This window comes from Eulemur rufifrons, chromosome 8 (assembly GCF_041146395.1).
Source record: "Eulemur rufifrons isolate Redbay chromosome 8, OSU_ERuf_1, whole genome shotgun sequence".
Taxonomy (NCBI): Eukaryota; Metazoa; Chordata; class Mammalia; order Primates; family Lemuridae; genus Eulemur; species Eulemur rufifrons.
Window position 1 is genome coordinate 124,543,483 of NC_090990.1, and position 13,237 is coordinate 124,556,719.

Below are 13,237 nucleotides of genomic sequence, written 5' to 3' on the forward strand. Positions count from 1 at the left end.
AAATTCCAAAATGCACTGTGACTTTCCACTTACTAAAAGAGTAAAGGGTTGTCTGGTTCTACATAAAAACCCTACAATAGATGTGTATGTCAAGGTTCTAGAGTTCCAATTCCAGGAGGAATTGTCTTCATTTTCCACTGAAAAATAAAGACGAGAAACATAGAAAGAAAGAACATGAGGGAAAACAGCAATGGGATAATTTTTTTACTTGGGTTTAAAAAACAAAATTATCAAGGTTCCTAGGCATTTACTAAAGGGTCCATCAACTTCTCAGGATGCACTACCTCCTAACTGTGTGTACTATATAAAAATTTCTCACAGGAAATGAGGATTTGGAGTTTTAATATGATAACCTTCCACCAATACTGAAATACACCAAACCTCCTATTAGGGGTGTCACAGATTAGGTATAAAGGCTTTCCCTTGACTAAAATAGTGCCAGAGAAAGGATTTTCTTGGCTGAGTTTGCTGTTCTCTCTGACACACACACAGCTAAGCAAAAGAATTCAGATCTGGGGGTTCTGAGCCTTAGTAAGCCTGTGACTGCTTAGCTAATCACAGAACCTGATATATCATCAATGTCATCAATGCTGATGCTAAGCTATTGCAGCAAACATCTGCAATGCACAAGCCAATTTCTTTCTTCTTGGATGTTAAAGTATTCTCCAGAAGATAGCTCAAGCTTCCATAAAGGGTCTTATTTTTCTGAGGTCTTAATTCTTGCTTTTATAACCTCATCAAAAACAGGAAATTGAGAATGTATCATTTTAGGTCACGTCAGAAGAATTATGGACCCAGGGTTTAAACTATTGCTTCGGTGGTCCCCATTTTTGCTGTCTTTTTTCAGAACTTAATTTTCTCTCCTGCCTTTAATTCTTTCTCTTTACTCCATCTGTTTTGCCCAAATCTGCTGGTATAAACTACGAAGAATGCTAAATGTCTCTAAATGCTTGCTAATCCCCCACAGGTCCTAGTCCTAAGGGATTTTTATAAACGATGCTTAAGGAAATAAATAGGAGACAAGGCACATACCAACAAATAGGAATATTTAGAAGTGGCCTAAGTAAAGGTACTGAAATGCTGCTGTCCACACAGAAGTCTCTAGAGGGAAGATTTGCTTGCAAAGTATCTCCCTTGCAGTCAAAATGAGTATGTGTATTTACTAAAGCTTGCAGTAAAACTTCTGCTCCAATATTGAGGATATAAAAATTTCCGAGGTTCCAGAACTCCAGACTTCAAACTCTGCCAAAATATGTTTTCACTTATTAATCTCTTATTTAAAACTTACTATTTCAATTATCATTCATCCTTTGAAATTATTAGAGAGCCAGTTACAACATAATAAACAGCCTATGTGAAACTTACGACCATTTCAAAGTTTTTACTTTATCTGTGCGATGATTTAGGTTGGTTAAGAGCAGAAGAAAATACAGAAAAGCTCTTTTAAAGCTTTTCCTGTTAGAACATTTATCTTTTAAAATTCCATGCTATTGCACACATACAATAGTATTTTCTTTCGTCTGTACTTTAGAAAAGGCACTACAAAGGGTTCCTCTGCATATTATTTCCAACAACTTAGGCACAACTGGAAGGCTTAGCTCAAATTTTCCATAATAATTTACTTTGTGCTCAGAATAGTCACATGAAGTTTAAGCCACCAGAAAAATTCCTTAGAAAACGGTAATCACAGACTGACATTCCGTAAGAGCCAACATAATTCTTAAACACAGAGTAGGGGGTTAAAATGCTTACTTTTCTCTTTTTAAGGGCTTTAGGAAAGAATAAATAGTTACGGATTTAGTAATGAGGGGAGTCCACAGGGCCCTTCTAAAGACTAGTCATAAATCATGCTAAGCCATCTGTGATGCAGATATATCAGGGACAGGAAAAAGTCATTTTGATATCTGTTTTGCATTATGATAACCTTTGCAGGAGTGTTGAGTGCATTTTTGCTAATGTTGACAGAATTGTACTTCTTCCAAAGAGACGAGTGAAAATGTCTGCCTAGCAGTGCAGTTCAACTTGTGCTGTTGGGTCTGAAATGCTTAATAATTGACCAGATGGGGAAGAAGGAAACTCTGGTTATTGAACCTGTTAGCCTTGAACCTTTGTCAATCACACCATGATAGGGAACAAAGAAAACAAAAAAAATCTCAAAAAGCAAATATGCTCTTCACAGTAATTCAACCTGCAGTGCTGGGAAAAATAAGACTGGATTGAATTCTCCATTGTCTTACCATACCCATGCTCAAAAAGCCCAGGCCACTCTTCATGCATGATTCCATTTAAATCAAAGAAGGCCATGGTGGTACAGCCCAGTGACTTGGAGAACCTTAAAATAACAAATCAGTGCATCTAGAAGCTCCTAGAAGACGTTAGTGTATGGAGCCCTAGATGTCTCCTATAACAAGCCACCATAAGACAGAGAAATTATTTTAGTGGACAAGCACGTTTGGGGGTCTAAGACACCACATCCTCTAAAAAACGGTAGAAATTAGATTTGTAATCATATGATCAAACATATTTAAACTTGTAACCCTTTAAAGTTAGAAGCATCAATTTTCTTAGATGTGCACCCCAGTCAAAATTGATGCATTTTGTTTATTATGGGAAAGTACTATAATTTGATAACTTATTTAATGAGGAAATATTTCTGTTTCTCTTTTACCAAAAAAAAATAAAAAGTACCAACATGCCTTCCATAGCGCATAATCACTAAGGTTATAGTTTACGCATTATTAACTTTGTTTTTCCACATGTGGAAACTCAGAACCGATGGCACAAGGCACACCTAAAAATATATTATTTTAGCCTAAACTCTGAAATTAGTGATAAGAGGCATATTCACTAAAATAAAACCTAGGGCATAGCACATGACTCATATTAGAACAAGAAAACTAGAATCTGAATAATTTGAATTAAGGATTGCCAATGTTCTTTGTAGTTCCCTAAAGAAAACCAACAACATAAAACAATAAAGAACAATAACTATAAATAATATATAGAAATAATCATAGCCTAGCTTGGTAGACCTAAACATTATAATGAGATATTCGCTGGTAAATATTCCTGCACAGAATGCATGCTAATAGGTGACCTAGACATTATGTGATAAAATCCCAAGACACTATCTCTAAGTATTACACTTAACTTATTTATTGGTATCCCTGAAAGGGGAATTTAGAGGTCTCATCAAAACAAACCAATTTACCTCTGTCTCAGCTTAGACAGACACATTAATACAAACCTGCTGACAATCCCATCTTGTTGGGAGTATAACACATTGCTTTTTGGAAATGAAAGGAAAAACCCAAAGTTGCATCAACAACAAAAAAGATAACTAAATACATAAATCAAACAATCAAAAGCCTGAAGAATTAAAAGAAAACCCCGATGTATAGGAAAAGCAAGGATAAAAATGGAGAACAATCCCCCCAAATCAAAGGAAAAACTAACCCGCTGAGTTGGGAGTTGAGGGAGAGTTAGCTTGGCTTCCATGGGCTGACACATTGGTGGCAGTGACAGCTGTTTTGGCAGCATAAATATTGGCTTCCTCTTGAAATTTACCTATGTTCTTCTTGTACCGGATTCGCTTATTTCCAAACCAGTTTGATACCTGTAGCAGTTTAAAAGAAGATAAGAAAGTTAACATTTCATCCCTCAGAAACATGATAGAAGAAAAAGAAGAGCTTATGCCAGGGACGAAGAGGTAGGTTAACTGGTCTTATTCTACGTATGATTTTTGCAACATCGATAAAAAGACATGAAGTAAGAGTTTTAAGAGGAGCAACTATAGAAAATGAGATTCTCTTCTTAATATAACCAAAATTTAACAAAACCACTGTGATAAAAATTTTCCTATAGAGGAGCTGCTCATTGAAGCTAGAACCCTTTTAATTTAGAGCAAGCATTTTAAGTTTGCTTACCTCTTCAGTTATGACATTAAAATAAAACTAACATTTCAGGAGAAATGCCCTTATCAATGCCAAAGCTCACTCTGCGCAATTAAAATACACAGGCCTTAAAATATCCCTCCAAAATCTATGTCAACATATAGGTGCTTTCATGCAATAGATTAATTTCAAATTTTTAGAAGTTTAAGAACTTTAATACTTAGATTAAAGAACTGAGATTCTTAGCTGCTTTTTACTATAGACCTTAGGATCAATATAATTCAATCCAATGGATTTTAGCGAGTATTTTGTGTAAAGCTTGGTATTATCTACATCAGGAAAAACTGAAGCAGATAGCTGATTATTCCTTTGAATTCCAGGCTTTAAATGTTAAAGCCAATAAACACAATAAACCTAATTTGCTTTCATTTGTTAATTTATTTTCTTCCTGTGGCTCCCAGAGGCTGTCTTGGCTTCATCTGGTACCTCTGCTCCCTTTATACCAAGGCCTCTGCCAGGCACGAGTGGAGACACAGTTAGATTCAAGTTTTACTCCCATAATTCCTGTCTTGGGGAGGAAAGTTTTATACCCCATATTCCTGATGTGATTTTGAACTAAAGTGTTATGGTTTTTCTACAACTACAAAACAAACTAGGAAGTTGGTGAGGATGGGGGAGTTAATCAAACACATATGATAGCTTACATATAATTTATATTAATATTTACCTCTCCACAATGGCAGATAAAGAAAATTCTTACAAAACTACACTTATTTTTTAAATGCATTAGCACAGTTAAAACATCTCATAAGGCTCGCTGTCCAAGGCCTGTGCAGCTTACACTACAGCAGAAATGCCAAGCCTTTGTGAAAAAATCAAACTGTACCATTACGGCATTAGCAAACAAGAGAGAGAAAGTTCAATGAAATGCTTTATTTATTGTAAATGCTGGTGTCTACAGAAAACCAGAATTAAACTGGAGGAGGAAAGGCACTTCTGGGTATATTTCAGGATTGCTACATATCTAATTTCACTTTTAAATTCATCTTTTTCTTGGTATAACTTTCACTATCCATATGAATCAATCATAATTAGGGTTGCTTTTTGATTTATAAGTGGAATAGGGAAAGGGAAAAAAGGTAGGGAGATTTTTCTCAGGTACGTGGACGAGCTGGAATAAAGAGGGGGAAGATGAAGGTAGCTTAGGAGGACTTTTGAGGAGCAAAGGAAATACCTGAGGTCCGATTAAATCAGCTATATGTGAAAAAAAAAAATGAGTCGGAAGGAGGGGGAGAGGGGAGATGTTGTGGGAACGACTCCCTCGTAAATGAGAAGAATGGCACTGGTAGGAAGATTCTAGGTCAGCCCAGGCACTTCCTGCATTGTCCTCTGGCCCATATCATGTGACAACGCACACAGTGTTTTCTGACATCAGCCAACGAATGATTCATGGGTCATGGACTAAAGACCTAATGTGTGCTCGGCACCGGGGATGCACGGATGACAGATACAGCCTGAGACAGGGAATGCAGAAAACAGTAGACTTTAGAGGAAGAGTTTGATTCGCATTTCGAACATATTAACATTGAAGAACCTATGGGCAGAGACACAGCAGGGTCCAGCGGGAAGGAAGACGTATGAGTCTGGTATTCCGGGACAGGAGTTCAAATTCAGGTCCATCTGTAGCAGTGAGCCTGGAACACGTCACTCAGATAAAGTGCGCAGAACAGCGCTTTTCAAAGTTACGTGTTCACGGAGAGCTTGTTAAACGGATTGGCTCCCGAAGGTCCATTTTTACCTTCGACAGGGCTTTGAAATTCTGAATCCTAGACTTGGAATTCAGACAATACAGTGATTAAATTTTACTTTAGAAGCAGAAGACTCCGTGACTAAAAGTCACTGATTTGTGAGTTAGTGATGTCATTCATACCTGGAACCATTTATCAAATGTGCAGCAAATGTTAAAAAGCTTCAATTCATCTTTTTTTTTTTTTTTTTTTTGCAGACAGGTGTCTAAATTTGAACAAGAATGGTTACAGCCCTATAACAAACTAAGCTACTTGAGTTTGACCACCGATGTTCTGCTTCCCCAGAATTGTCAAGCCTGGAAATGACCCTCAGCTGGGTCAAAGCACTCAAGGAAGGCCCGGAGTGAATTCACTCTGCCTTATCCGAAAGGATGTCTGCAGCTGCAAAGTCATCTGCAGCTCCTGGGGAGGCCCTGGCAATCCTCTCATTGCAAATACCTTCTGTGGGGTTCTGCGTTCTGGCTGGACCCAATTCTGCTCAGCTGAACACGGGCCGATGGGGCCTGCATCCTGCACGACTCCCTCCCCTCCTCCACGTTTAGTGGAAATATTAGTACGTGTAGTTTTCTTGCATGTTGCAGGACTCTGAGGAAAACTGTCTCTGACACATTGTGGAACCATCACTACTGGTCTCGACTAGAGACCAGTGTTGGTACGTGAGGCTCAGACGAGTAAGAAGTTCGGAAGGATCCTCCGTGTGGACACAGTGGACACACACGTAAAGACGGCCTGCTTTGCTACTTCATGTTCAGTTGAAGACTCCGGGTCTCTACCCATTTCACATCACGCATTCCAAGTCAGCAGGCACCTGTTACGGCTGCTGCTCTGTGTGGGAAGGGGTCACTCAGTGACATTTTGTGCAGCTATTCCCTGTAATCATAGTGACATGCTGAAATTCCTGCTCTCCATCAGTTACAGAGTCAGCACATCACGAGAAGACATTGAAGTTCCTTTCACTTAAAAGGCTACGTAACGACTAGTTCCATTCACTGACTCTTGCAGTTCCCGGGCTGGGCAAAAAAATGGCTGAGGAAGTGACTAAGTTTGAGAAAAGAACACGAGGATATTCAGATAACTCTACAGGTACATTTAAGACACTTCACCCATTTGAAGCAAGGGAGTGCTCAATGGGAAGAACCCGGTGCCTGTTTCTAAACTGGACTCCACTGTCCTCCTGCTGGTCCCTCTCAGGTTTTGCCAGGTACTCACCTGGGCACGCTTCTCTGCACATCAAGCCACTGTAAGGCTTTAGCTGACAGAACCTGCAGGGCATGAACGTTCCGTAAAGCAAGACCTCCAGGCCCCTGCCTTGTGGTGCCAGCAGGGCCAGGCTGCAGGCTGGGCCTTTCGAGGGGCCCCTTACCTGGGAGACCGTGATGCCACACTTCTTGGCTAACTCCTCTTTGGCTTCCTCACTGGGGTAAGGGTTGCTGAGATGGGAATAGAAATATTCATTCAGGATTTCCGTCGCTTGCTTGTTGAAATTCCGTCTCTTCCGCCTTCATAAAGAGAAAGGAGACAACAACAAAAAAGTTTGCACCAAATAAATCGTAGAAGGGAGAGAATAGGATCTACTTCTGGGAGAAGACCGACGTTTGAGCAGAAGGTGAATTAGAGAAGATTTGCCAAAAAAGGACTGGATGCCAAAACCATCACTAAGAGCATTTGATCGATACTTCCTTGTGCACCGACTGGGTACCCGGGCACCAAGGAGAAGAATGGTGACGAATATTTGTACCGAGTGGTGAGCAGCACGAAGTTTCAAAATTCAGGCCATCTTGGCTTTGAATCCTGGCTCCACTGAACACCTGCTGGGTGATCTGGGCTGCCTCTCTGGCCTCAGCGTTTTCACCTGGGAGTGAAGAGCGTCCTATTGACCTCACAGGGTCAGTGAGGGAGAAATAGGCCACACACAGAGACAGCACTGATCACAGGGCCCGACCCATGGCAAAGGCCAGGACTTGGTGGTGCCAGTTTTTCTTCCTACCAGGCTCCAGGTATTGGGCCTTACCCTTCACAGCAATCCAGTCCAGCTATTCTTTTTCCACAGCTAGAGGTAGATACGGTTTTTCCTATTTACCTACGAAAACCTGAGTTCAAAGGTCCCTCAGCTGGTATGTCATAAGGCCAAGATAGTAATTCGGGTGTTCTCAACCACAAAACCCGGTCTCTTTCCTCTATACAAACTGGCTCCTGGCAATTACACAGAGACTCTGTAGCCATAAGTTAAAAATAAGTTATCATTTTCTTTGTCTCCTATCCCCATGTAAATGCAGGCAACATTTTCCAAAGGCGTCTGGGGAAGAGGGCAGGGAACTGACCGAAATTAACCCCCTGACGGCCTGATCTCGCTTCAAAACAAAGAGGTGGCACTTCTTAGGCAAGAACAGCTGCTAAATGGTAAAACAAAAGCCCACAGAAATCTTTTTCACATACAGGTTGCCAAAAGGAAGAAAACCTCTTTTTGAATAAAAGCATTTTGCTGCCTTTAAAAAAAAGGTGCTAATTGAACTAATTTAAAGTGAGAATCACTTTATTGCTTCCTCACAGCCCAGGCCTGCGGACCACTGAGAGAACAGAAAGGGGCTGCAGGCTCACCCCAGGCAGGCCGGCCCTGATGAGCTGGGGCCTTCATCTCTAAATGAGCTCTCTTAGCACTTTTGCCTTTCTGGCTTTCCCTTACGGAAAAGACTTCCAGAACAGCCCTGATTAGGCCAGGGTATAGGATTTCTCAATTTAGCCAACAGAAAGCATGGACGGCCTTGCTAGACAGGAAATTCAGCTAATAGTGTATTTTCAGGGTCCCGCTTGGATTAATTAACACAATAAAGTGCCTGATTTTACCGGATGAACACCATCTGTCCACAGGTATTAACCACATCTGTCCAGATCATGCCAAGCCCAAGTCACTCTCCCAAATCATGCTGAGTTTCTGGGTCACCCAGCATCAGAAATTGTGTAGATGGGATGAAAAAGCCCAACTCAAAAGTAGGCATGTGCTACAAGCTCTTGCAGGATGGGAATCTGGGGAAGGCAGCCGAGGGGCTGACCCAGGTCTCCAGGCCAGTCTTTAGATAACCTATCGCTGCTGCTGCTTTGCCTAAAGACTGTTGTTTTAGGCCTGGGGAACTGGACCCTGAAGTCTCCCCAGACTGGGAGAGCCTCTGGTTGTTCGTTCAGTTGTTTGCATTAGCATTGCAGTGTATTTTTTGGGACTCTTCCAACTGAGCTCAAAGGAAGCCTCTCTGGAACGAGCTAGTGGTGCAGACAGCTGTTCCGGGCTCTCCTCTCCTCGTGATGCGCAATCTTCCCTAGGTGGTCTCATCTATTCTGATGGACTCGCTTATCGTCTCTTTTGGTAGCCGTCTCAATCTAGGGCCATTGAAATCCCAGGGTCAGGATTTTTCAGAATTTCAAGAAACATAGTGAAAATAACACCTTTCCGACAATAAGGTTGTTTGAGCTAACTGAGACATTTGCTTTGGCTTGAAGTATTACCAGGCTGATGGGTTAACATTTGTGATTTCAAGCCAATCAGAAGCTTTGATAGTTGGATATCTAGATTTTTAATTTACGAAATGTGGAGTTGATTAAATATTACTGGGTAAACATGGTATACCTTAGGGACAGAAACCTTCCGAATCACAGGGTCCATGCGGGAAATTTTTTATAAACGACTTGTGACAGTGAGAGGTGTAGGCATCACAGACATACGCTGCTAATTACCAAATATGTTATGTCCTGCCCTACGACCTCTCCTAGGAGCCACTGGCCCATGCACCATTGCACACTGCAGGCACCTTCAAACAAACCGTGTATCTAAAAGTAATAGCACTTTTCACCCAAATCAGCTCTATCTTCTTCATCACCTGCATTATTTAATGACAGTATCACAGATATGCTTCATTGCACTTCCCAATTTGCTCGTTCATTCATTCGTTCAAATATTTGAGTACCTGGCCAGAACGTGGGGGGTCTCAGCCCTCCTGCTTTCTTACCTTCATCGAATGGCCCCAAAGCAAGTCCTGCCAGTTCTGTCCTTTCAAATCTATCCCTCTTATTCCATTCTTGTTGTCACTGCTATTTTTTTCCCTTCAAAAAGGAGAGCTGTTTTTATTATGATCTTTTATGTATGTGGTTAAAGTGACTTATTTTTTTAATTTGAAAATATTAAGGGGGTACTGCTATTTTTGAAATGAGTTTAGAGGAGCCGCTGCCTATCACGTGATTGTATGACTAGTGCTGGGCAACAGCACTTTCTCCAGGGAGCGGAATGTTCTACACCTGATCTGTCCAATACCGCGGCCATTAGCCAGACTGGCTGCTTAGCAGCTGAAATGTGTCTGGTGCAACTGGAGAGCTCACTTTAAAAATTTTATTTATTTTAATTAATTTAAATTTTTTTCTTTTTTTGTTTCTATAGATAATATTGCTATAATTAATTTAAATTTAAAATTAAACAGCCATATCCTAGACAGTGCAACTCTAGATCGATGCTTCCCAGAAATACTGCCCATGCAGCCCTCCTGGAAAAAGAGCACACCTCTGGGACGCCATCAAAAGCAGGAAATGTCTTTGAAACCTCCTGCTTTGGTCTACTCCATAACATACCAATGTTTATCTTCAAATAAAAATATTTTCCTCTGAACATTTACAGAAAATGCAGAAGCTATTTAGTACTTATTCTGCATTATTCCAGGTTGGGGAGCACAAGCTTCAACCACAGTTTTTACCTTATCTCTTCGCTAATTCGGCTCATCTCCAGGAGACACTTGAGTAACTTTTCTACACATAGATCTGATCATGTCAGTAATCATTATAAAATTGAATAATGTAGATGCTAATAATAATACAATATATAATAACAGTAATATATAATATAGTAATCCTTACTATTATGATAGCTGAATTAGGGTGTGAATATTATGTGCTAGACATTACACTAAGTTTGTTTTTTATATTGTTTATTCCTGTTTACAGATTATTCCCATTCTACAGATAAGAAAACTGAGCCTTTGGGAGAATGAGCCACTTATCCAGGGTCACAAAGGTCATCACGCTTGTAGCCAGAATTTGAATCCAGTGCAATTTTAGAACTTAGGGGGGAATTTCCCACACTCCTCTCAGCTCTGAGGCTTTCTGCTGCTTAATAAATTCAAAATCCCTGGTACAGTTAAAGTTTTCCAGTGGCTCTAGCCTATCCCTAGCACCTCATTTCCCCCAATCCAACACATGCTGTGCATAATTTCACCTGGCCACATCAGATGCGTCTACGTTCCCCGAAGACTCGTGGCTTTCATGCTCCCTCGCCTCCCACACCACCCTGCACGCTTCCCCGCCACGGCACTTGCCACGAGTTTGCAGACGTCTCCCCAGCTAAACAGCAAACTCCTCGAGGCTGGGGGCCGTGTCTCACTCATATTTGGAACCCTTGTGGTCAAACATATAGTAAGCACTCGAGTCAATAATGCTCATTGAAGTCTAATGATGTTGTTTTATTTTGCTCATGTTATTCCTTCTATTTGGCAAACATCCTGCTCCTCTGAGACGCAGTCTCGCCCGCCCTCTCCCTGATGCTCTCCCCTTCGGACGCAGGGTTAGGTGGTGGATGAATGGACTCCATGGGTAACACGCAGTGTTAGGGTTAGTCGCAAGAGTGTCTGTTTGTCCCACGGGATTAAGAGCTCCATAAAGGTACGACCCACATTTATTTGCATTTTTTCATCTTTCTTATTCCAGTGGCTAATATCCCATCTGGCAAGTAGTCAGAGGTCAACTAGATGAGTCAGTCAGTCTAAGCAGAGTGCAGTGTGACCAGACCTTGTTGCACGTCCTTTCCTCTTTGATTATTCATTTTATGTAATCCCATCTATGGGGGAAAATGCAGAGGAGCACTCTTAATCACCTGTTTATGTTATTGTTATTTCCAGCAAAATGCTATAGGAAAAAAGTTAAATTTATTGCTAAAAAATCAATTAGAGGGTTCATAAGAGTTCTCTCTCTCTAAGACAAAACATGATATATGGTCCTAACAATAAACTTACCAGTTGTGGGCACAGTGCTCGGTACGTGGCGTGGTATGATAGAAGTTGAATGAATGAACAAATGAATACAATTGTTAAGTCAACGTTAGGACGAGAGAAAAGACATGACCCGAGAGGGACAAACCTGTGCCCAGCGCTCAGCTGAGGAGTGCAGCACACAGAAGCCCAGGGTCCCAGACCCCGTGCACACACCTTCCCCTTGAGTGGATGGGATGGCAAATACGGGGGGTGTCACTCCTATGATTAAGTTACTAATCAGCTGACTCTGAGTAAATGAAAAGGGAGATTCGGTTAGAGCCCACAAAGGGAGTTTCTCCTGTCGGCTTTCAGGAAGAACGCAAGCAGCCAGGCTGAGAACTGCCTATGAGCACGGGTGGCCTCTGGGAGCTAAGTATGGCTCTCAGTCCCGCAACTACAAAAAACTGAATTCTGCCAACAACCAGAATGAGCTTGGACGAGGACTCCGAGCCTCAGATGACACCACAGCCTCAGCATATAGCTTGATTACAGCTTTGTTGTGACTACAACAGAGGATCCAGCTAAGCCATGCCCAGACCCCTGACCAACACAAACTGTGAGATAACAACTTGTGTTGTTTTAAGCTGCTCAATTTGTGGTAATCTGCTACACAGCACTAGAAAGCTAACACAATGAGTGTTCCATAACAATTCTACATACCTATTAGATTACAAAGACTAATCCTATTACTAAATCAAGTTCTCTTTGTATTTTACTTGTCTTCCATGAAATCTTTTTTTCTGATGAGGTCCCGTCCATCAGACGCATGGTTTAGAGTAGCATGGGAATATCGGCAGTGAGTATGTCTTTCTTACTGAGGTTTGCTTAGCTAGCTCTCCAAATTATAGAGACACTGGAGATACTGACATAAGTTCCCTAATCAGTAAGTCCAGAAAACATTTATTTTTCAGCTGGGAAAGCCATTTGCTCAGCCTTGGGCTGGCATTTGGGGGTACGTTCTTTCACTGATAATAAATATACCCCCCAAATAAAATGACAATAACCATGACAATAGGTTAGTTGTTTCAGTTTTGAATCTTGGCTCGGACGCAACGATTCAAAGGTTGTAACCAAAGCAAGAAAAAGACCCTGTCTGAGAGGGACTGTCCTTCTGGTGCCAGCTGGAACAATCCAGGCAAAGGCTGGTGGAAGTGAAAGGGGCTGTGTACAAAGCTCGCCTAGTTTTGTGTCTTTCAGAGTCTGAGCTTCAACTGGGCACAGCAGAATTACTGCAAGAAGATATCCAAGGAGACACGACTCTGCTCCTCCCTTCTCTCAGATTTCTCTCTTGAAAAGAACCCAGTCTGGACCCAACTTTTCTTTTTTTTTCAGTATCTGCCAACATAAATGCCAACTCTAGCATTTTAACTAGGGGTTACCATGGGGATGCGGGGAACACACGCAGCATGGCGGTGGCGGCAGCACAGAGCAAGGACCCAGACAGAGGCCACCAGTCACTTGCACTTTGTGGAAC

At 41.4% G+C, this 13,237-nt stretch overlaps 1 protein-coding gene across 3 annotated transcripts in view; it reads right to left on the bottom strand.

Annotated features, from left to right (window-relative positions):
* The window catches only part of PBX1 (PBX homeobox 1), a 272,094-nt gene that overhangs the window by 32,392 nt on the left and 226,465 nt on the right, over positions 1-13,237 (bottom strand). For all 3 annotated transcript variants that reach the window (XM_069480911.1, XM_069480912.1, XM_069480913.1), the window contains exons 6-7: positions 7,065-7,200; positions 3,457-3,616 (exon numbers count right to left, since the gene is read on the bottom strand). In XM_069480911.1, the coding sequence (XP_069337012.1) occupies positions 3,457-3,616; positions 7,065-7,200 (296 nt within the window). The remainder of the gene's footprint in view (positions 1-3,456; positions 3,617-7,064; positions 7,201-13,237) is intronic.